This window comes from Lithobates pipiens, unplaced genomic scaffold, assembly GCF_037356315.1.
Source record: "Lithobates pipiens isolate NorthernLeopardFrog02 unplaced genomic scaffold, aLitPip1_a1.2 Scaffold_18, whole genome shotgun sequence".
NCBI classification, from domain to species: domain Eukaryota; kingdom Metazoa; phylum Chordata; class Amphibia; order Anura; family Ranidae; genus Lithobates; species Lithobates pipiens.
In genome coordinates, this window is record NW_027507758.1 from 136,967,198 (window position 1) to 136,992,836 (window position 25,639).

The 25,639-nt window shown below is 41.6% G+C and overlaps 1 protein-coding gene across 1 annotated transcript in view; it reads left to right on the forward strand.

The window, feature by feature from the left end:
* Positions 1 to 25,639, forward strand: part of IGF2R (insulin like growth factor 2 receptor) — a 211,975-nt gene that overhangs the window by 109,516 nt on the left and 76,820 nt on the right. The window contains exons 18-26 of the mRNA XM_077486170.1: positions 1,745 to 1,907; positions 5,408 to 5,584; positions 8,844 to 8,942; positions 13,109 to 13,210; positions 14,758 to 14,929; positions 17,484 to 17,654; positions 17,744 to 17,887; positions 22,414 to 22,595; positions 23,125 to 23,212. Coding sequence (XP_077342296.1) covers positions 1,745 to 1,907; positions 5,408 to 5,584; positions 8,844 to 8,942; positions 13,109 to 13,210; positions 14,758 to 14,929; positions 17,484 to 17,654; positions 17,744 to 17,887; positions 22,414 to 22,595; positions 23,125 to 23,212 — 1,298 coding nt within the window. The remainder of the gene's footprint in view (positions 1 to 1,744; positions 1,908 to 5,407; positions 5,585 to 8,843; positions 8,943 to 13,108; positions 13,211 to 14,757; positions 14,930 to 17,483; positions 17,655 to 17,743; positions 17,888 to 22,413; positions 22,596 to 23,124; positions 23,213 to 25,639) is intronic.

Genomic DNA, 25,639 nt, shown 5'->3' on the forward strand with positions numbered 1-25,639 from the left:
AATTTGCGGCGGGTGCGGCGAATGGCTGAACTCGAATCGCACAGAGATCGGATGTGATTTGCACTGCAGTGCGGTGCGAATCACATCCGTTCTCATAAACCGCTGCAATGTGAACCCAGCCTTAGTGACACTGGCGACGGGGGGTGATCACGGGGTTAAACCTTTATTGGGGGGGTTAGGGGGGTACCTTAGAACTAAAGGGGGCTAACCCTAACTGCCCTAACAGTTATTAGTCACAAATGACACCCGCCGGGTGATCAGGGGGTTAAACCTTTATTAGGTAATAAATGGCGGGTGCCCTGAAACTATAAAAAAATAACTAACCAACCAGCGTCACCTGTAACAGTTATATGGTGATCACTGGTGAAAGGGTTAACTAGGGGGCAATCAGGGGGCTTTATGCGGTAGTATATGGGGGTCCCTGGCGCTATAAAAAGCTGCGGCGAACCTAAATACCTACCTGCCTAACTAGCGTCACCTGTGACACTAATACGGCGATCAGAAAAATGATCGCTTATTAGGCTGGGTTCACACTGGAGCGATGCGGAAACGCCGCGAATCCGCGGCGGGTTCCCGCATCGCATGCCTCCCGGCGGCAGTTCACACTGCCCTATGCGAACTGCTGGGAGTGTCAGTGAAATGTTACTGACACCCCCAGATCAGTTCGCATATCGCAGTGCGATCTGCAAACTCGGATCGCATGGTGTGAACACCCATGCGATCCGATTCTGCTGCGGGCCAAAAAAAGGGTCCCGTGCGAATTTGCGGCGGGTGCGGCGGGTGTGGCGGGTGCGGCGGGTGCGGCGAATGGCTGAACTCGAATCGCACAGAGATCGGATGTGATTTGCACTGCAGTGCGGTGCGAATCACATTCGTTCTCATAAACCGCTGCAATGTGAACCCAGCCTTAGTGACACTGGCGACGGGGGGTGATCACGGGGTTAAACCTTTATTGGGGGGGTTAGGGGGGTACATTAGAACTAAAGGGGGCTAACTCTAACTGCCCTAACAGTTATTACAGTCACAAATGACACCAATGCAAAAAAAAAAAAAAAAAAAAATGACATTGGTGTCACTGTGACTGGGGGGCAGGGGTAATTGGGGGGGTGATCGGGGGGTAAAGGGGGGGTGTGAGTGTGCCTGGCATGTTCTACTGTGTGTGTGAGTGTTGGTGCAACTTACTGATCCGCTCTCCTCCGTGTCGGAACGAAAAATACCGACACGGAGGAGAGAATACATCACTTCCTCTCCTGTGTTTACATTACAGGAGAGGAAGTGATGTCACCGGGGATTTCTATTCGTCGGGAGCGATCGCGAGGGGGTGGCCATGAATGAATGGCCGTCCCCTCGTCCGGGATCGCTCCCGTACGAATACCGACCGCCGCAGGCACCGGGCGGGGGCCCGATCGGGCCCCCGACCCGCGGGAGGCAAGGGACGTACATGTATGTCCTTATGCCTGCCCGTGCCATTGTACCGACGTACATCGGCGTGCGGCGGTCGGCAACTGGTTAAACAAGCCTTTGCTTTTAGCAAACTTTAGCACTACCAGGAGCCTGAAAAAACACTTTGTCGTATATAACCAGTATACGAGCAGTATATTATTTTATGTAGATTAAAAAAAAATTATGAAATATATAAATGCAAATGCTGCGTATTTATTGCTTTGCTTTCCTTTAGGAGTTGGAAAATGTAAGTTACAGTAACTGTAATATACAGTGTATGATTCTTCTGTTTTTCTTGCAGCTTATCTAAGGTACAAGGGGTACACACTACAAACTGGTATTCCATTGATGAAGGCCATGGGAAACGAAGAAAATATTATATAAATGTATGCCGGTCTTTGATACCTGTTACAGGGTGTGATCCCTTTGCATCTGTGTGCCAAATGGAATATACTAATGTCTCTGTAAGTATATATATTCTCAGAATGTAAAAAAACAATCTATATATCTGTCATTCTCCGCAATGGGTTAAAAGCTGGCACCATATAAGCTGATCAAAACGGGGAGTTTGTATCTACTCTTATAGCAGAATGAAATGTGAGAAAAATATAAGCACGCTACCCAATTAAAAATATATTTACAAGAAAAAACAAATCGCACATATTAGGTGTCCATGTATATAAGTTATAGTGTCAAAAGGTTGATGAACAGTCCAAGTGCTCAAAAACAAAAAAAAAATGTATTGAAAAAAGTGTTCACTCGTTATGTTCTTCTTGAAAATATAATCATAGCCACTTACCAGAACAGTTGGATCTCAGATTATAGAGATTAGATGTGCTCATACAAATAGATCCAGGATGGAAAATCCTCTCCTTGTGGTCCTCTGCACACTGCACCTCCTCAATGGGACTGGGCTGTAACAGGTAAAGCATCTTCCTTATATATATATATATATATATATATATATATATATATATATATATATATATATATATACATATACCATCTGTCTCTGGATATTCTCAGATAAAGGGATTCAATGAAGGAAAATGCTTCATAGTGTACTACTAAATACAAAAGAATATGTAGCGCTCGCATTCAAAAAAGCTGTGAAATTCATAATGGTAACACAGCCGTGGATCTTGCCAAACAGGTGGCCTCTGCTCCCAACTGATGCCTCCTACAGGGAAACGTGTGGGGTACAGCAGCATTCCTTAGATGTCACCATGTTGCAGTCTGTTTGGCAAGATCCATGGCTGTGTTACCGTTGTGAATTTCACAGCTTTTTTTAATGGGAGTGCTACATATTTTTAAATAAATTTTTGTGTGAAGTACTACACTATGAAGCCTTTTCATTCCATTAATCCATTTATCTGAGAATATCTGGAGACAGATGGTCGATATCCAAGAGAGATCCTTGCATTAGCGCATCTGATCTCTATAATCTGAGATCCAACTGCTCTGGTAAGCAGCTGTGATTATATTTGAAGAACACATGGAGTGAACACTTTTTTTCAATATATTTTTCTTGTTTTAGAGCCCTTGTTGGACTGTATCAACCCTTTGACACTTTATCGTATATACATGGACACTTATTATGTGTGATTTGTTTGTATTCATTGTAAATTTGGGTAGTGAGCTTATATTTTTCTCACATTATCATTATCTACAGTATCCAGGCTATCTTAAAGGGGTTGTAAATGTTTTTTCACCTTAATGCATTCTATGCATTAAAGTTGAAAAACATCTGACAGCCCCTCCTTTTACTTACCTGACCCCTCAAAAGTCCCGCGCTCACCCCCGACATCCTCTTCGCCACGCAGCCTGGCCGCTGATTGGCTGGAGTGGATGGATTGAAAGCAGCGCAGCCATTGGCTCGCGCTGCTGTCAATCACATCCAATGACGCGGCGCCCCGGGGGCGGGGCCATGTGATATAGCGAGCGGCTATAGCTGCTGGCTGTATCACGGGAGCACGCCCGCAGGTGCTACTCAACATGCGAGGGAGCTCGCATGAACGTGAGAAGTACCTGCGGGAGGAAGCAGAGACAGCCGCCAAGGGACCCCAGAAGAGCAGGTTCGGGGCCACTCTGTGCAAAATTAGCTGCACAGTGGAGGTAAGTATAACATGTTTGTTATTTAAAAAAAATTAAAAAAAATACCTTTTACAATCCCTTTAAGCAGCAGCACCTTCAATATAATGATATTTTTTTAGAATAAGCGCAAATATCATTTTATTACAGTAGCAGAATGAAATGCAAGCTCCTGCTGCACTATACCCAGTCAGAAGGTATTTTTTGGTCTGAAGACGGAATTGACTGGTATCATTTGCCTTGGGATTTGGGCTGATTCTCTTAACACATCTTTTCCTGTCATATCCCTGTGTGTACAAGATTACCATGAATGTAAAGCTGCTGTCAGAAGGTCTTTATGGCAAACTTGCTAAAGGTGGTTGTTTAATGTCTTGTCATATAGTAATTACTATGCCCTGTAACTTCCCTGTGCAGCTTTATTTAAAAAAAAGTATCTCTGCTCAGCTTACTCTGCTTTATAGGATATTTAAAGACAAAGCTGTTGTGGCCATAGTTTTCCTGGAGATCACAGGTGTGCACTTTGTTCTGCATTCCTGTGACTTGTATTCAGCCAAAAGCAGACTAAAGCTTGATGTCGGCTGAAGTCACTCAGTCGATCCAGATTCTGAAGGGATCCCGACTTTAATGTTGGGATCCACCTAGATGCCTGACCAGTAGCTGGCCCAGCCTCTCAGCGTGCTGCTCTGTGTGCCCCCTCCATAGCCCGGTGCTGCAGTAAACACTGGAGGGGAAGAGCAGAGGGCCATCTTTGATTGCTCAGTTCTTGGTCTTAGGGGTGGTGGGAGACAGACAGATGCATCATCAGACTGATGCTCCTTCCACCTAGGTGAGTATGATTTTTTTTTTTAATCTCACACTTTTCTCTTTTAAAGGGCAGTAAATTGACTGTGGGTGCTGTTACGGGGCACAGCTCCCCATGGAAGGCAGGGTGACCCCTGGTAGTCACACATCTAATGGTGTCCTGCTGCAATGAATAGTGGCAACCTCAGCCTGGACTCTGACCAGGCCACGCCCCCATAGTCCAGGCTGAGGTTGCCACTCTTATTTATTGCAGCAGGACACCATAGATGTGAGACTTCCAGGGGTCACCCTTCCTTTCTTGAACCTTTGCAGGAGCCAGAACGGTCTCCATGCCCTGCCAGCACTCTAGTAGCAGCTGCGGATGCACTACATATATACCTCCTCCCTATCAAGCCTGAGTGGGCCACATACTTTTCTCAGGTCACAGCTCCCTGAGGAAGTACCCAGCTAGAGTGGACATAGTGATGGTGCAGCAGGACTGGTAGGGTCCGAATTTGCATTAGACCCCATGTTTCTGTTGCTACAGGACTGCATGGCACCACAAAGTTGTTGTTTTTTTTTTTTATTGTAATTGGTGTTGGCATATTATTTTAAACTGTCTTGCCTTCTATTAAGTGCGTGGCCTGGAGTCCGCTTAGTGGACCCTACTATAGTAGTTGGCTTTCGCATTTATGAGATTGCTGAATTGCTTCTTAGTCCATTGCAGATTAGCATACAGGTTTTCTGACTGGTTCACTAGTTTGTGTTCTGCAGGCATACTATTTTTTTATTTTTGGTTTATGCATGGAACTGCCTGACTCGGCACATCATATCTGATTAGATCTGAACAAAGTAAATATGTCCTTAGCTAAAGATGAGACTGGATTTCTGAATGAGCTGATCGGTCAGCCAACAAGATGTAATGGAGAGAATACAGAAAATATAGACAGACAACTGTGATTGGGGCATTTTACTGTGTTTACTAGATGATATTCTTTTATAGCAACGTTAGATAATTACTAATCTAGTTAGCTAGAGGTTTTGATTTCAATCGCTCATATGCATCCATTTGTTCAAATGCTTCTGTTTTAAGGACATGATAGTGGAAAATGTGGAAATCGGCAATTTGGGGGTGGCAAGCAAGAAGCCTGTTCTAGATGGCGATAATGTAATCCTGGAATATACAAATGGATCTGCGTGTATCGACATGGAAGGAAACCGGACCACCTATTCTTCAGTAATACATCTTTCTTGCAAGAAAGGTGCTACGGTAAGCGTTTGTGTTCCTGGGAAAAGTTATCGTTGGCTAATGGAATGCTCCCGATTATGTGACAGCCAATCATGATGGTCACATGACCTTAAGCCCCGCCCCAGATTTCTAGCTCCAAGGTGTTAATAGAAGAGGAATTTAAAGTGTTACTAAACCCACAACCGTAAAAAACAGTCTCTACAGTCAGTAAAGCATGCTTGTACTCACTGTGGGGACCTAAGGGGTTAATCTTCTACATTGTGTAAAAAGGCTGTTTAATCCTGTCACCTCTGATTCCCCCCCCCTTCCTCCCCCTCCTCCAGAGTCCCCAATATATTTCCTGATAGAACAGAGGCCAGGAGACAAGCTGCACATGCTCAGTTTGGTGTGTATTGCTAGAGAGTTTTTTTTTTGTTTTTTTTTGGGGGGGTGTGCATGTGATCAGCATAGGGCCAATCAGTCCAGAGGGTCAGGGGTCTTGTATCCTCACAGGACAATCGGGGAAGAACCACTTTTTACTACAGTTAAGCCTATAATAAGGCTTACCTGTCGCTACCCCAGATATCTCCCTGTATTTTTATGTTCTAACGTCATCGGCACATGCGTACTGAAACAATTGCACGTACGCGGCTCCGACCAATCACAGCGCCGGAGCCCGTGATACCTAGAAGTAACTTCGGGAGCAATGTCGCCGGCCAAGACTGTGTACGAGGGGCTTCGATCTCAGTTAAGTAATTCATAATGCGCTAGTATGCTATGCAGGGTTTTTTGTTTTTTTTTATTAGTGGGTTTACGACCTTTAACTGGACAATGATAGAAGTCACAAGACTGCTATATAATGCCGATGAAAAAAGGTATTTAGCAGTTTATATTTACTAAAACTAATGCATTTCCATGTTCTGTGAGAGACCATATATGCAGATTCCTGGGTTTAGTAACAATTTAACTGTAAATTGCATATCTTGAATTAAAGAACAGAACATAGGCCACTCTCCCTTTCCATCTCTTGTTAAATTTGCATCGCAGAGCAGATGGCAGCGACTGACAGTCACCAGCTCTCTGTTCAGGGAGCCCTGAGAACCGAGTGATTGGCGGTTTTTGATCACTCTATACTTAGTTTTGGTGCCGGTGGGAGACAGATGCAGCATTGGACCGGTAATGCATCCACCTGGGTTATTATAATATTGGAAAAAAATAAATAAATCCCACACTTTTCCTTTAATGCATAAATGCATTAAGGTTAAAAAAAAAATAATAATTTTGAGTTCAGAACCACTTTAATACTGGATAAGCAAAAAGTAGTTTGGAGGCATACAGTGGAACATAGAAGAGGAGAAAATTAAAAAGCAACACAGTTTTCCACCAATGCCATAGATGTGGGACAACTGGCCTTATTATTTTATTTTTTTTGTGAAAGGTTTCATGGGCTCTTTGACAGGTTCAGCCTCAGAAGATTTTACCCCCTTCCTGACCAGAGCTCTTTTTACAATTTGACACTGGATCACTTTAACTGACAATTGCGCAGGCGTGCGACGCTCTACCCAAACTAAATGTCTGTCCTTTTTTTCCCTCCACAAATAGAGCTTTCGTTTGGTGGTTTTTGATCACCTCTGCGGTTTTTATTTTTTGCGCTATAAATAAAAAAAAGAACAACAATTTTAAAAATAAAAGTAATGGAGGCCTATTCGCTACTGGGATTAAATAGGGAAGAGCAGTGTATGTAAAAGTAAATGTGGGTGTATTCACAAGTGCTGCAAAATGGAAAGGGGTCACAGTAACACCAAGAAATAAAATGGTAAATGTTCATATTTCCATCTTTTTATTTTTATTTCAATTTTATTTTTACTTGTTTTTTATTCATTTTTTATTTTTACTTCTAGTTTTAATTTTTATTTCTATTTTTATTTTTATTATTTCTATTTTATTTTTTCGTTTCTAATTTTCATGTACATTTTCATTTTTATTGTGTTTTTTTTATTTATTTTTTTTTTTTTTCCCCCTCACTAGCTCACTTTGCATTTTGGAATTAATCACTCATTAGTTATCACTTCCCTGGACACTTGCATTTTGAGGGACCTCACTTTTGCCCAAAATTCTACATTTACTAATTTAAAAATAAAAACAATATTTTTTACTTTTTGCTATAATATCCCCAAAAATGTTTTTTAAAAACACATTTCTTTATCAGTTTAGGCCAAGATATAGTCTACATATTTTTGGTTAAAAAAAAATCGCAATAAGCGTTTATTGGTTTGGGCAAAAGTTATAGCATCTACAAACTATGGGAAAGATTTATGGCATTTTTTTTTATTGCTGGTAATGGCGGTGATCTGTGATTTTTTTTTTTATTGGTACTCCAGCAGACAGATCGGATACTTTTGACACATTTTTGGGGCCCTTGACATGTATACAGCGATCAGTGCTATAAAAATGCGCTGATTACTGTGTAAATGTCACTATTATGGAAGGGTTTAACACTAGGGGGCGATCGAGGGGTTAAATGTGCTCCCTAGTTAGTGTTTATAACTGTATGGGGATAGGACTGACTGTGGAAGGAGGCCTAATGTTGTTCCTACTTACTAGAGGAACACGCGATGTATCTACTCTCCCCTGACCGCACAGGCATTTGTGTGTTTGTACACACAAATCCCCGTGCTGGCTCTTGTGCCCGCTGGCCACACGCATCGGGTGAGCCTCCAGTGCCTCTTAACCCATACGTTGTTTTGCGCAGCCATGTCATTCTGCTGACGTATATCGGCGCGAGCCGGTCGGCAAGTGATTAAAGGAGTAAAGGCAAAATGTTCTTTTATCATCATGCATTAAGATAAAAAGCCTTTTGTGTGTAGCAGCCTCCCAGCCCCCTCTCTGTTCAGCGATGCCCAGGATTCCCTCGGCCGTCCGGGCCTCTCCTCCTTATTGCCTGAGACACAACAGCAGAGCCATTGGCTCCCGTGGCTGGCAATCAAAGTTGGCCAATCAGCCGAACAGCAGCTCCGTGTCTGAATGGAAAGACAGAGCTGCAGCTCGGCTCAGGTGTCCCCATAGCAAGTAGGGGCACTTGACAGGAGGGGAGGGACCTGAGAAGAGGAGGATCTGGGCTGTTCTGTGCAAAACCAACTGCATAGAGCAGGTATGTATAACATGCTTATTTTTTATTTTTTTGAGACGTTACAATCACTTGAACAAAATGCTGTGTAGTTGTATGTGAATCTTTGTAGAATAACGGAATATATGCCTAAAATAAGTCCTTTTTTCTCTTTTTTATTTTTTTATTTTGTAGAGTTTAAGTCCAATTTTTGTTGCAGTTTCAAATTGTGTAGCTACATTTATATGGTACACTGAAGCTGCTTGTCCTGTTGTCACAGAAATGCACGGAAAAGTAAGTACATTATTGGAAATATATTTTTTTAATTTTAAATATGTTTTAGTAGAATATATACATTTCAGTTATATAGATATAAAGTAAAGGCGGTTTATAACCAAAACAAGAAGCAAGAGAAAATCCCTCCTGGAGTAAGAGAATCTCTGGCTGTCAGAACTAGTGTCACCATTGGAAGATTTTCTCTTTATTACTATTCTGGGGACAACCCAAAATGTGGGCTTTTTTCTTTCGTTCATTGATGGACACAACACCTTTAATCTTGACCTTAGGGTTATAGCGCCACCTTCAGAAGAGGACAGGCAAAACATGTGTAAGCAGCAAAACTGCAGGGGCGGGCCTACTGGTTGCCACCAGAACTAGTGTCCCCATTGGAAGATTTTCTCTATTACTATTCTGGGGACAACCCAAAATATGGGATTTTTTTCACTTTCGATGATAATAAACATGACGGAGTGGGTGCTTCTCCTTAGTGGGGTGGCAGGCATTAATAAAAACTTTACAGATATTCTAATCCCTCTGCACTTCAAAACAAAAAACTGCCTTTAGTTATACTTTTTATAAAGAGTATACAATACATTCCATGTAGTTTAGGTAGTGCAGTGCCTTTTATTGAGAACATTAAGTGAAAAATTAAAATGTATATAGTTGAATATTCAACCTTTGTGATATCAAATAGCCTTTACTTGCTCAACGTACTAAAGTAGTTACGTAGTTACATATTTTTGTTTGAAAAAAGACACAAGTCCATCCAGTTCAGCCATTAGAAGGAAAAAAAGGAAAAATATATTATCCCATATACACAATCCCGCACCTGTACTCCTACACCCACAGCTAATCCAGGGCAAGGTAAGAAATGCATTATCCAATGTGCTCCAGTAGGGGAAAAGAATCCTTCCTGATCCCCCAAGAGCCAATCGGATATTCCCTGGATCACCTCTACCTATAAATGTTTGTAATAAAAGGGTTTCTATAGCGCTCATATGGACCAAATTACTAATGTGGAAAACTGGTTCAGCTGCAGCTATTTAAATGTGCTCTGTTGCCGCATACAAAAAAATTCAATAAAAATAGTAATAGTGCGCTTAAACCTAACTAGAGATACTAATAAGTATCGCACAAAAATACAATATCCAGTAATTCAAAATTGTACTCCATAAATAATGCTAGTGTTCCTTCCTCTATGAACAGAAATAAAATCCAAATCTACATACAGTAATAAAAAAATCTATATGGTAAGATATAGAGATGAACCACCACCTGGAGGAAAGGTTCCTATTCACCTTCAGATAATGGAGAAATAAAAACCTCAGTCAAAATAATACCACTATGGGTTGGTTGTAACTTCGGGAAAATGTTTTCATATAAACACATATATGGATGTGTTTAGTGGCTTAATTCTAACATTCAGCATTACTAGTATTGATGTGTTACGCCCTCTGCAGGGTGTGACCCCCAAATGTAAATGCCTTTAGAAATGGAGGTAATCTGAACCGATGTCCAATAAACCAAAGTGTTTGGAGAGCGTGACGCCTATGAAAAAAGAAATGTGCTGCTGTTACACCCTCTGCGGGGTGTAGCTCTAGATCTGTGTAAGTGCCTTCAATATGTGGACATTACCCATTCAGAAAAAATTAGATTAGAAAAAGTGATGGTTAAACCTAGTTTTTACAAAGTGCCAGGTGCTGATGTGTTGCACCCTCGGCAGATGTAGCATATAAATTATGTGCTATAATATATGGTCACTTTAGTTCTAGATATAGCCTGTTTTATGTGACTAATCCCCCCTCTGTTGAGTGTAATAAACAATTATTCAAGTGTGTCAATATACTTCTTCTAGTGTGTTGCATCCTCTGTAAGATATGATCCTAAAAACGTGTACCTTTAAAGTAATAATGTGCAAATAAGATTTGGTAAACTTGTTTATGAACGTGTTGAAAAATATTGTGTGTGTGTGTGTGTTGCACCCTCTGCCGGATGCAACCAAAAAAAAAAAAAAAAAAAAAAAAACACAGATACCTTCACAATTTGATATGTTAGAAATGACCTCTGGATTTTAACAGATATTAGACCTAGAGGGGTTTGGCGCCCTGTAAATCTCTATTTAGCCAGCGTTAATGATGTTTTATAACATACTAGAAACAGTGCATATGACTCTCAGAAAAAAATATAAAAATTGAAATACAATTAAAAAAAAAATATCGCATCAAATGCATTAGTAATGAACAAAGTGACTTGTGCTCAAAAAGAGTCCAGTGCTTGTTGAGAAAAAAAACCTTCATTGTTTTCTTTATTTGAGTGACAACGGTGTTGCTAATTTTTATCTGTGCTCTTATTGTAAATACACTCACCAAATAGCCTCACCCCCCAGGGGTACTGCGCAGTCACAGTATGTGCCACCACGTAGCAGTCTTTAGAATGCCGGGTCTGTGCTTCAAAGTGCTCCCCATAATCCAACGGTGGACTGTTCCTGGTGTTCTCATGTCCAGAACAGGTCTACGGGTGTGATGACATCAGGAACAGTCCACTGGACAGGTTGGCTAGACTGCTGGGGACAGGAGCTGTAGGGATCAATCTTGTGTGAGGAGAATCCGGGAAGTATATCTCCGCTCTCCAATGCCATTGACAAAAACAAGCGGTTAATGTGCGCAGTGTGGGCACTGAGGGGAAAAAAAAAATTTGCCCAGAGTTCAGTATTTAGGAACTCGCATAGAAATTATTTGATAAGCATACAGTGCCTTGCAAAAGTCTTTACCCCCTTGGCATTTTTTGTGTTTTGTTGCCTCACAAACTGGAATTAACATGGATTGTTTGTGGATTTGCATCATTTAATTTACAGAACATGCCCACAACTTTTTGAAGAGTTTTTTTTTTTTTTTTTTTTGTATTGCGAAGCAAACGACAAATAGGACAAGATAACATAAAGTCAATGTGCATAACTATTCACCCCCCTAAAGTCAATACTTTTGTAGAGCCAACTTTTGTGGCTATCACAGCTCCAAGTCACTTTGGATAAGTCTCTATGAGCTTGCCACATCTTACCACTGGGATTTTTGCCCATTCCTCCTCGCAAAAACGGCTCAAGCGCTTCTTCAAGTTGGATGGTTTGCGCTTGTGAACAGCAATCCTTTAAGTTTGACTGCAGATTTTCTATTGGATTGAGGTCTGGGCTTTGACTAGGCCTTCCAACACATTTAAATGTTTCCCCTTAAACCACTCAAGTGTTACTTTAGCAGGGTTTTTGGGGTCATTGTCCTGCTGGAAGGGGAACCTACGTCCTAGTCTCAAATCACACACAGAGTGGTACAGGTTTTGCTTAAGAATATCCCTGTATTTAGCACCATCCATCTTTCCCTCAACTATGACCAGTTTCCCAGTCCTGACTGCTGAAAAACATGATGCTGCCACCACCATGTTTCACTATGGGGATGGTGTTCTTTGGGTTATGTGTTGGGTTTGCGCAAGACATAACGTTTTTCTTTGGCCAAAAAGTTAAATTTTAGTCTCATCAGACCAGAGCACCTTCCTCCATACATTTTAGGAGTCTCCCACATGCCTTTTCGCAAACTCAAAACCTGCCATTGTTTTGTGTTTTGCTGAAAGTAATGGCTTTCTTCTGGCCATTCTGCCATAAAGCCCAACTCTATGGAGCGTATGGCTTATTGTCATCCTATGTACAGATACTCCAGTCTCTGCTGTGGAACTCTGCAGCTCCTCCGGGGTTACCTTAGGTCTCTGTGCTGCCTCTCTGATTAATGCCCTCCTTGCCCGATCCATGAGTTTTGGTGTGCAGCCATCTCTTGGAAGATTTGCTGTTGTGCCATGTTCTTTCCATTTGGTTATGATCGATTTTGATGGTGCTCCTAGGGATCATCAAAGATTTGGATTTTTTTTTTTTTATAACCTAACCCTGACTTGTACTACTCAACAAATAAAATTTATACACACATGATTCAAAAAAAAAAAAGTTTTGATTTCCGATTTTTACAGCTACTTGCTGTGTAGCCGAAACACATTAGAACCTGTGCACTCTGTATTTTTACACGTGTCAAAAATGAAAGGACTTTCAATAAGAAGCATCTGAGTTGCCAGCTAACATCATTATGGATTCCTGTATTGATTGTTTCCAAGTCTATCTACCGTAACTGTGATGTTTTTGCTTGCAGGAGTGTAAAGTGGAAAACCCAAACACAGGATTTGTTTATAATTTGGAATCTTTGAGGAATCAGTCTGGATATGTTGCTAAAGGAAATGGTAAAACTTACAAGGTAAAGTGTCAGAGTTCTAAATAGCTGGATTTTCATATATAATCAAAAAGACGTATATGTGAATGTTGGTAGACTTAAAGTGGTTGTAAACCCTTATAACCAACTTTGACCTACAGGTAAGCCTAGATTAAGGCTTACCCGTAGGTCCAAGAAATATCTCCTAAACCTACATGGTTTAGGAGATATTTGCCGAAAGACAGGCACCGCTGTCTATGGCGCATGCGCCGTAGACAGCGGCACGCAGGCGCACGGAGCGTGTCGCTGTCAACGGCGATATGCCGCGAGTGGCGGCTCCCGTGCGCATGTGCGGGAGTGACGTCATTGCGGCTTTGCCGAATGACAGCAGCGGAGCACCCGAGAAGATGGACGCTCTGGACTACAGGGGACAGCGGTGGCTTCGTTGGCTCCTGTGTCAGGTAAGTGACACATAATGGACTACTATGCGATGCATAGTAGTCCGTTATGCTTTACCTTTGCATAGAATCAAAGAGGAAGTAAACTCATCAGGGTTTACTTCCACTATAAAGGGCCTACTAACGGAAAGCATAAATCTTCCCAAATAAGTGTGAGAGAACAGAAATGATAGAAACTGCTGTCCTACTGCAATACAGCTGTTTGGCCTTGTGGGCACATTGCATAAAGGGAATTTACAGTATTTTCACTGTTTTTCGTCGATGTATATGTCAAAGTGAGCAGATTTTTAAGTCATGGGCAGCAGATTCCTGCACGTGCACACAAGTGCTACCAGCTTCTGCTAGATGGGCACTAAAGCTCTGCTACGTTTGTATGCTTGCGTGGAAATAAACCTTGTGTGTGCGCACATGAGCAGAACCTTTGCGGCTCAGAAACATACTGCTCTCATAGCTTTGAAGTAGCAATCCCAGGAAGGTGAGAATTAGAATTATTTTTTATTTATGAAAAAGAAATGTTTAATTGCATTTTTTTTCTATTATTTTGCTCCCAGCGCCTTGCAATTATAGTGTTACTAAGCTCACAACAGTAAAAGCAGTCTGTATATGCATAACTTAAGGGGTTAACCTCTGCATTGTGTAAAAAGGTTGTCTGATCCTCTCTTCTCTGATCCTCCCCTGCTTCCACTGCCCCCAATCCATCTCCTGATTAAGACAGGGCCTTTTGAGTCACTCTGCACATGCTCAGTTTGGTGTGTATTGTGCCCTGGAACACACATGTCCTTATTTAAGGTTAAGAAAAAGAGGGGGAAAAATGCATAAAAAAATGTGCATGCAGAAAAGCATCTGAACTACATTTCTATGGTGTGAACTGGGCCCTATGACTATAACTAAATCAAAATTTGATGCCAAAATTAACACAGGCTTCCATCTGAAGTGACTTGGTCTTCTTGGGCTGCCAATACAGTGACTAGCTCATCTTGTATCCTATCAGAAGTGCATCATAATTTTGCACATAGAATGTTCTTAAATTGTTATAGTGCTTTTCATACAATTTGATATCTGCATTTTTTTCCCCTGTGTTCTTATGGCATTTTAGGCCCTTTTAACACTTTTTGTCATGTGTTTGTTCCCTAGCTGAATATATGTGGCCCGGTTGAGGCGTGTGGTTCTGTTGGGGATTTGCCAGTCGCTGGCTGTGAACTTGAAAACGGCAAGGCAAATAGACCAGTCCAGATAAGCCAGTCACTGGATCTTTCTTCAGATTTCATCTCCCTTACCTATCATGGAGTACGTCATATAGAGACTGGTGAGGAGAATAATTCACTCTTGTTGACATAGTCGGTTAGGAGTTCATATAGGAAGTCTCTCTTTTGTATAATATACTGTGGCTATATCTCAGTATTGGAATCCCTGAGAAATGGAAGTAGATATTGGGATACCCACTACAAAAATATAATTTTAGTACAATGAACCAGACAATGGCAGAGTAAAATAAATTTGCACTAATATTAAACCTTTCAGACTATAAAACGGGTCTTGTAATCTGTAAAATTTACAGTGGCAATTCCTGAAATTCCTGAAAATTCTCTAGAAGAAAAGTTTTCCTAATTTTTTATTTTTGCCTTTTAGAATATATAGAAAATGCATTCTTCCTCGCACAGGAAATCTTCAGCCTTTAGGGAGGTATTTTTTGCCACATACAGGAGGATTGGATACTGGCAAGCAACTGTAAGCCAGCTCAGGATAACGCCTTCTAACAAGCATGCCTTCATTGTGTTAAAATTCTGGCCTGGAGTACACGTTTTTTTTTTTTCTGTTTGCTAGTATTCAATCTGCTTTTAGGCAGCAGTATAACCCAAAGGTTAAAGACTTCCCGAGTACCTTTGGCAAGACAATACTGCCAAAATACAATCTGGTTTTACCCCCCCCCCCTCCCCCTCTCCTGTTGAGTCAATAGGACCAAAACTAAAAATTGCTCCAGCCTATAAGCCGAGTATGAAGACAGACCCCAAATAACGCTTAAAAAAAAAAAAAATTAGAGCTTGAATTGTGTCAGGTTTTTCTTGATGACCGTGGACCTGTTTCAAAATTTATACCTTCACTTACAGTTGATCTTACAGGAAACGAGAGAAGTCTTGTTGAGTGTATTTTTCTGCCGAAGTAGGTCAAGAATATGCAATAGATAAGGTAGATCCTTAGGCCTCATGCCCACTGGACATTTTTTTTTTTTTAGCTGTAGCGTTTTTTTTTTTTGTTTTAAGCTGAAGCATTATTTATTTATTATTTTTTTTAGCTGTAGCAAAACTATACTCCCTCAAGAGCTTATGGCTCAAAAACACACTATATAGCCCTTTTTAGTGTTTTTACTAGGGGTCGACCGGTGTTTTTTTCACCGATATCCGGTGCGGATATTTTGCTGATTTAAAGCTTTTATTTTTACACTGTCCTTTTAATTTTACCATGTTTATTTCTGTCACAAGGAATGTAAACCTCTCTTGTGACTAATGCCGTGTACATACGATCAAACAATCGGGTGGAAAAGTCAGGCAAACTCAAGTCCGCCGGACAATCCCCCCCGTGTGTAGCCTCCGGCGGACTTTTTTTTACCCGAAAGCACGGCGGACTTAGAAAGTAGTTTTGCACTCCAATCTTCCCGCTGGACTTGCATTTCGGCGGACAATCCGGCCGTGCGTATGCCAGTCCGCCTTACTTTTGAAATGAACGGACTTTTCCTGTCATTTTGCACACGTCTCCAGGTAGGCGGGGCCCGCGAAGGATGCGTCGCTGGCCCCGCCACCTGGTATGAACTTAAAGGGGAACCCTAACGCCGAAGTAATCGGCGTGGGGGTCCCCCCCAGGTCCACATCAGACCCTTGTCCGAGCATGCTGGCCGGCCAGGAAAGGGTGGGACGAGCGAGCGCTGTTGTTAGACCTCTTTCACACTGGAGAAACGTGAGACGTCAGACCCCGGCGGAAGGCAGTGGGAGGGGGGACGCTAAACTGACCATCCGCTCTAAAGAATGGTACCGATGTGATGCCTGCAGCTGTATGCATCACCCTGGTACAAACTCTTGAAGCAATATCGGTCAATTCGTGACCGATACCGAGTGTTCTAAAAAAGTGAATATCGGCCACCCCCTAATTTTTACAGCTAAGAAACTCCTCTCAAAACCCAGTAGTTCTGGGGAGGGGGGGGTTTGCAGCCAGAAAACGCCCCTGCCAAAAAACACTAAGGCCCCCTTTACACTGGGGCGGTGGGTGCGTCAAAGGTAGAGTGCAGCTATTTTTAGCAGTGCTTTGCCGTCAATTTCTTGGCGCTATTCGGCAGCTAGTGGAACACTTTTACCCCCTGCTAGCGGCCGACAAAGGGTTAAAAACCAGCCGCGAAAGGGTTAAAACCACCGCAAAGCGCTGCTGCAGCAGCAGCATAATGCCGGCGTTATAGCCACACTGCCCAATTGATTTCAATGGGTAAGAGCAGTGTCTAAACTGCTCCAAAGATGCTGCTAGCAGGACGTTTTTTAGTGTCCTGCCAGCGCACCACTCCAGTGTGAAAGCCCTCGGCAGCGGCTCTTTCAGGGCTCTTAGCATACACTAATTTTAGTGCTGTAGCCCAGTGTGAATGGGGTCTAATAGCCTATGTGTGCATGGCTAGATAGGTTAACATGCTGGGGAGTTTAATGGCTGCAAAAAAAAATGCCTGAACCCATAAAACAGCAGCTGCAAAAATGTCCAGTGTGCACGAGTATAGTTGATTAAAATTTTCTAAAGCTTTTCTACTAGTGCCTTATCATAGAGAAAGTGGTGTTGGCAGTTCAGAGAAAACTCAATAATTGTTTAATACTGTATCTATTTTTCAGGCCAAGGGGATAAGTTTACAATAAACTTTGTGTGCGATGATGATTTTTATCCCGGTGAACTCAGCTTTTCAAGAGAGGAAATAAACTCTCAAACTAGTCTCTACCATACATTCTTTGATTTTAAAACTGCAATGGCTTGCTCCCCTTCTCTGGTGGATTGTCAGGTTACAGGTAAGTACTTGCATTTCTGTATATTGTGGGTGTTTATTTTTATTTTTTTCCTTTTTTTAATATAAATGTATATATTTTTTCTTTTCTAGATACTGCAGGCAATGAGTATGATTTAAGTGACCTTAGTCGGGATAATGAACCTTGGATAGCTATAGATACATCCGACAGTGCAAAAAGTAGAACATTTTACCTCAATGTTTGCAAGCCTCTTCCGTACATTCGAGGATGCCCAGGTAAGGTTTTGGGCCAACATCTGCTTCTGTTTTCTGTTTAACGGTTGTAAAGCTTAGCACTTATCTCTGCACAGCTCACTTGTGAATTACAGTAGTTTTGGGGAAAACAAACTGAGTCAATTTAGACTGACTACAGGGGATGTTGCTACCCCAGAATTAGTATGTGGCCTGTGAGTTGGAAAATTACGCTTCTGAAAGGTGTGTTTAGCATTGTCACAGGTCTGATGTGCACATAATTACAGTGTGGTTTATTAGTTGTGTTATTGTTGCTATGTTACATTTTTTATTTTTGAAGGCTTGCTGCTGAACTAGAATATGTACAGTGTCACAAAAGTGAGTACACCCCTCACATTTTTGTAAATCTTTTATTATATCTTTTCATGTGACAACACTTTGCTACAATGTAAAGTAGTGAGTGTACAGCTTGTATAACGGTGTCAATTTTCTGTCCCCCAGTTTGCTGAAAACAAGCAGACTAATGACATGGATTACCAGAAACATGTCCTTTGGTCTGATGAGACCAAGATAAATGTATTTGGTTCAGATGGTGTCAAGCATGTGTGGCAGCAACCAGGCAAGGAGTACAAAGACAAGTGTGTCTTGCCTACAGTCAAGCATGGTGGTGGGAGTGTCATGGTCTGGGGCTGCGTGAGTGCTGCCAGCACTGGGGAGCTACAGTTCATTGAGGCAACCATGAATGCCAACATGTACTGTGACATACTGAAGCAGAGCATGATCCCCTCCCTTCAGAGACTGGGTCTCAGGGCAGTATTCCAACATAATGACCCCAAACATCTCCAGCCTTGCTAAAGAAGCTAAGGGTAAAGGTGATGGACTTGCCAAGCATGTCTCTCTACCTAAACTCTATTGAGCCTCTATAGGGCATCCTCAAGCAGAAGGTAGTGGATCGCAAGGTCTCTAACATCCACCAGCTCTGTCATGGAGGAGTGGAAGAGGACTCCAGTGGCAACCTGTAAAAAAAAAAAGGTGAACTCCATGCCCAAGAAGGTTAAGGCAGTGCTGGAAAATAATGGTGGCCACACAAAATATTGACACTTGGCCCAATTTGTTGTCACATGAAAAGATATAATAAAATATTTACAAAAAATGTGAGAGGTGTACTCACTTTTGTGAGTTAGTGTGTGTATGTATTTGTATGTAGAGACCTCCTGCTCTCTAGTTCCCTCGTCACCTCCTCGCATGCTCTCCTCCAGGACTTTTCCCGAGCCTCTCCTATCCTCTCGAACTCCCTACCCCATTCTGCCCGACTATCTCCTGCTCTGCTTTTAAACACTCCCTGAAAACTCTCCTTCAGAGAAGCCTCTCTAGCCCCCGTCTAACAACTGTAATTTTACTTTCTCCATCAGATCATCCCCCACAGCTATTACTTTTTTTTTATCATCACTTGACCCTCCCTCCTAGATCGTAAGCGATAACGAGCAGGGCCCTCTGATTCTTCCTGTATTGAATTGTGTTGTAACTGTACTGTCTGCCCTCATGATGTAAAGCGCTGCGCAAGCTGTTGCTGCTATATAAATCCTGTACAATAATAATAATACGTGTGTGTGTGTGTGTGTGTATATATATATATATATATAGTGAGATGCTGTATAAAAGATCACCATTTAATTTTGCATTTTATTTTCACACTAATAGAGCTTTATTTTGGTGGTATTTAATCACCACTGGGGTTTGTATTTATTATATAAACAAAAAAGACATTAAAAAAAAGATTCTGGTATAAAACATATCCAATAAAATATCTAATTTCTTCATAAATTTAGGCTAAAATTTATTCTGCTACACGTCTTTGGTAAACAAAATTCCATTAAGTATAATTGGCTTGTATGAAAGTTATAACGTCTACAAACTATGGTATACTGGAATTTACGCAGCTATATAGACTATACTGTAATGGCGGTGATCAGCTACTTGTAGTGTGACTGTGATGGGGTGGAGGGCAATCTGGCACTGGCTGGGAGGGTCCCTAAATGACAGTTGTTGCTGGTGACACTAATACAGTGATCAGTAAGGCTGTACTCAATCAAGGGGTTATCTGTGTTCCTAATGTGTGCTGCATTTACTTATCTTGCCGTTTTTTTCTCCCTGCTTTTGAGGGAGAAGAAACAGCCAGATTTCTGTTCCTATGTACACAGTGCACCATGTGTTTGTAAACAAAACTGTGCATGATTGGACACAGCCGATTAGCAGGTTTCAGCTGAAATCATTGGCTGAAATCTGCTGCTAAACTTGTGCTGTGTCCAATCACAGCAGGGGGCGTGCAAACCCAGAAGAAGGCTGGTCACGTACAAGTATATTTTACTGTGAGTGTTCGGCAGGTGGTTAATCAATGTGTAAATTCATTTAAAAAAAACATAGTCTTTTAAATGAGGGCAGCCATGTTTTTTCCCTTTTAAAAACCCCTGTAATTACAGAAGAATGCATGCTGATCTACCAACAACCCCATGACATTTTAGCTTTCTATGCACTTTTCATGCAGTATTATCAGCCCTGTCCAGTTTTTAAACTACAGAATGTGTGTCCCCCTATATTATGGAAATGAAGAGAAGATGGAGTGTTCTGTAATCCAGCAAAAGAGAACTGGTCAGGGCTGACACTACAAATTTAGTAGCACACTGGCAGATCAGTGGGTATTTTTCTTTATTTGCCTAATTTTTAAAGAGCAAACATGACAAAATGTTTATGAATTGCAAAGTTGTAAGACATGCTTAAACATGCACTGTCAAACGTGAAGTGCAATAGTACATTAAAAGGTGTGCTCAATTAAGTAATGTACTCTCCCTTTAAAACCGAACTCCAGCCAAAAGCAACAACATCAAAATGAATAGCCGTCAAAAGATAAAATCACAATCAGTTTTTGGTGTAATATTCAGCTTCAGTCCAGAGGTTTTCCCTGCAGCACTTTTCTGCTACTAGATGTCTTCAGTCTGGTAGCCCACATCATTTATTGCACTTCCTCTGAGCCCAGGTTGTCCTGGTCCTACCTCAGTTTGTGACTGGAATGTGAAAGGATAAGCAACACAGTCACTTGGCTCCAATCAGCATGCTTCTTCTCAGCACAGGAACTGATTGGCTCCTTGTAACGCTTTTCCCCCTTACCCTGCAGCTCTGCTGTACTGGTACTGTAAGAGAATGATATCAATTTTAGTTCAGGTAATTACACAACTTGTATTAAAATAAAGTACATTTAAAGTGTTACTAAACCCACAACAGTAAAATCAGTCTGTATATGCAGTAAAGCATGCTTGTTATACTCGCTGTGGAACCTAAGGGGCTAATCCTCCGCATTGTGTAAAAAGACTGTTTTGATCCTCCCCTTCTTCCACAGTCCCCAAACCATCTCCTGATAGAATAGTTGGTAGAGGACAAGCTGCACATGCTCCGTTTTTGGTGTGTATTGCTAAAAAAAAATTCTTTCTTGGTAGAGTGCATTTGATCAGCACTCGGGCCAATCAGCACTGTCCAAACAGAGTCAGGGGTCCTGAAGCCTTATAGGACAGTTAGAGTAGATGGAAAACTCCTCCTACAAGCTTTAACCGGACAATGATAGAAGTCAAAAGACTGCCCTAACTGCTGATGAAAAAAACTTATTTAGCAGTTTATATTTACTAAAAAATATTGAATTTCCATGTTGTGTGTACTGTGGTAGACCAGATGATATGACTGCAGGGTCCTAGGATTAGTAACACTTTAAAGAGGAAGTAAACTCTTCCACTCGGATGCTTCTCTTCATTTAGTCCATTATAATAAGTAATTATCAGACTATAGCCACTGTAATCCAGCCAGTGGAGTGTATTTCCGCCCTTACATTGAGCACTTCCTGTACTGTTAACCAACCCTCCTTCTCAATCCAACATTTCTATGGCAACCCTGCTTCCCTGTTCATAGCTTACTTGTTTTATTTCATAGTATTTACTTGTGCCGATGTCTAATGTTTCCCTTTGTCAGTCTTATCAGCTTCAGCTGATAAGACTGCAATAATGGCCAGGTTTACATTGTATGTCATGTCACATGGTGTGTAGGAGGAAGCTCTGAGTGATTAGCAGAGTTCAGTGTTGTGCCGTAGGAAGTCCTGATAACCGATAGATAAGACATAGAGAGTGTGCCGTAAATCAGGGGAGATCTGGGCATGCTCAGTGACTTCATTCTAAAGAACAAAAAGGATTACAACAATACTAAGCAAGTAAGGAGATATCTACAAGCAGTGTTCATTAGGGTTTTTTATGCTGATTTACATGGGACAAAGTTGTGGGGGAGGGTTTACAACCACTTTAAAAGCTGCATCAATTTGTGTCCTTTACATCTACTTAGCGTTCAGCTTTAAAACTCTATTACTTTTCCCATGCCTCCACAGCTAGTGTAAGGGGTCATTCCCACCATGATGATACTTTCTGCCAAACTGGAACATAATAAATCTCTAAGATGGTAACTGTGATTATATATGAAGGCCTTTGTGATGTATCTGATGTGATGTATCTTTCCCTGTATAATTCTTTTCTCTTTAGGGGGAGTTGTTGGGTCCTGTATGAAGACTACAGATAGTAAAAGCTTCAACCTTGGCTTTATTCAGATGAGTCCTCAGGCTTCAGCAGATGGGTCTCTTACCATCGTCTACATGAGTGGAGACAAATGTAGAGACAACAAGCGTTACTCTACACGGATCATCTTCCAGTGTGGCCATAACATAGTACGACTCCCTTTTTTTCCCTTAAGTGCTGTCCAGTTGTCTGACTACTAACTAAATCTGGACATGTTATGTCAGGGTTTCTCTTTCATGTGGATTTTAAACTATGTGTAATGCCTGGTTTACACCCATGTTTTTTTAGTGCATTTTCAGTTTTGCAGAAACACGCTACAGTCCATTTAACATGGTTTCCTATGGATGTAGTTCACCTCTGTACATTTTATGGAAAGAGCCGGGGACTTTTTTTTTTCTATGGTTTTTGGTTCCATCAATGGATCAAAAGCGTTTATTGAAAAAGTCGAAATGCACCTGGAATATGCAAACTGCAACCTGCATAGGTGTTGATTTAGGCCTTAGAGCAAAGCTTATCATGTAAACCATTTTGGGAATTAATGGCTTCTAAATACAATTTTTTTTATACTGAATTTTTATTAGAAACCACGAGAACACAAGGATTTCTGTGCCTGTCTCTACAGTATAAATCAGTATATATATCTGTGGCATTTTTTTAATATTTTCTTTATTATAATAGGGATCCCCTGTTTTCCAAGAGCTAGATGACTGTGAATATGTATTTGCATGGAGGACATCTGAAGCTTGCCCTGTTATAAGAGCTGAAGGTAAGCATTTACACAGCCGGAGAAGATTTCTCCTGCCTTGGGCTGGCCATACACACATAGATTTTTTTTTTTCCCATTCACTCTGCAGGCTGCACGTAAAAAGTTCAAGATGCCTCCATTCACGTGGCAGCCAGCCCCACCAGCTGTCAAAATACCTCAACAGCTGCTGCATCTGATTTTATTTCTATCTGGCTCATTTTTTTCAGTTGAGGGACGTCAGGCGGGACATGGCGGCGCAGGCCACCCGCTGAGTGAACTTTGATTTGTTAATCAGGAATTGGCCAAAATGGGAACAGTGTATGACCAACTTTAGTTGCTCTGCTAAATGTTGCTCTCTGTCCAGCTGACAGGCATAAATGCAGTTGATGATGTTCTCTACATCTGGCCTCCCGAACAGCTGCTTTTTAAATAGACATGAGACGCTAGATGGGTGTGGCCCCTTGTTCCCGTTCAATATTTTCAGTTAATACTCTGCATCCCGATATCAAACTTTTCAGAAGGAATTCTGAGACATATGGGTTATGCTTCCACCCACAGGAGACTTGGACACTGGCAACAAAAAATGTAGTCAGCCAGAAGGATGAGCTCAGGCGAGTTCGCATAGTCTACGTGCAGAGCACGCCAGGAAGTCGGCGCTGCGCTAATCACAGGCAGTGAGACATTGCCCCGATGCGTGGCTGCAGAGATCGGGCAATGTCTCACTGCTTGTGATTAGCGCTGCGCCGACTTCCTGGCGCGCTCTGCACGTGGACCACACCAACACACCTGAGCTCATCACTAGTCAGTCAGCATAATCCCTCCCACTCCCATCATGCTTTAGATTTTTTGCTAGTGTTTTGGTACTATGGATTTTTATTTTTTTTCCTCAGAGAAGGGCAGCAGCCATTTTTTTTCCTTTTTCAATCAAGAAATTTTTTCTTAAACAAAGATTCTTTGTTGACTACAGAGCCAAGGGAACTCACTTTGTAGTTTTCCGGATTGTCTGATTCTTATCACCGTCTTAGACGGTACCTGGGCCCTGAGATCTGTCTGTAATGTGCTGATTTTATGAGTAAAATCACATGCATGATTTCTGGGCCTTCAAGTGTTTGTCTACTCTATGCCTTCTCCTCCAGAGTCTGTCTCCTATATGCCTGCAACCACTTCTGCACACGCAGCTGAGGATGATGGGAAGTTTAATTTTTCCTTTTTGGATGGTTTTATGCTTTAGGTTCAGTCTCCTGGCACAAATCTTATGCTTGAAGCCAAACTCCATGTTTCTTGCGATTTTAAGTATTTAATTTGGACCAAGTTGGTCCAAACAAACAATTTGCTTTACTAACAGATGTGCTCACTGGGAGTGCTGTATATAAATGGTATGTAGGATCAGCTACATGTGGTGTACAACACTGTTCTGGCAGCAGTATGGGAACCTCCCACCTTGCTCCTGGAACAAAATGGAGTCAGACTGAGGGCTGCCATTAGGAGGAAGTTTTTCATTGCATCAATGAATACGAGGCATCCGCTGATTGGCTGAAGTGGAGAGGTGGGTGGATGATGTCACAATCTCCGTCTCGGCAAATTGGAGGAAGCCTTGTATTCATTGAGTTCTTTTGTGAACTGGCCCTTAAAGTTTTTGTAAAGTCTATATTTTTTTTTTTTTTAACTAAAATAAGATTTATATATACCTGCTCTGTGCAGTGGTGGTACACAGAATTTCTCCTTGCATCCTCTTCTGGGGTCTATCTACTCCTCCTCCTGCATGTGCCCCTATAGCAAGCTGCTTGCTATGGGGATACACGTGTGGGCGCACTCCCAAGCCAGGCTGTGTGCATCCATATATACACACAGCTCAGCTTGGCCATGCTCCCTCTTCACGGGATTTAACTGACATCGGCAAGAGCTGCACGATTAATCTTCAAGAATCATTATTGCGATCTTCACTAAAGTGTTTCCCCACTCTTTCTATGCAAAGAATTCTCTCTGCTCTTCTGAAGCCACAGCTGTCAAAAGGAAGGAAAAAACTGGCCAGTCTGCCATGGGAGTCTATTCCCGGAAGTGGGTGCAAATGCCTGTATTGGGGGTTCCGAAAAGCGGAGGTTCCATTTTTGTGTGAACCTCCGCTTTTAAACACTAAACCTTTTTCTGACATTTGTTGGTTTCATGTTAAAATCATTTTTATATGCTAGAAAATTACTTGGAACCCTCAAACATTGTATCTATTTTTTTAGTAGACACCCTAGAGAATAAAATGGTAGCTTATGTCACACTGTATTTGCACAGTGGTCTTTCAAATGCAATTTTTTGGGGAAAAAATAACTTTTCTGTTTTTTTTTTTTTTTGTCATTAAACTTCGCCCATTTTTTTTTTTTTTTTTTGTATGATGTGAAAAATTTTACGTCGCGAGAATCGTGAGATAATCATGATCTTTTTATTCTAAGCAAAAAA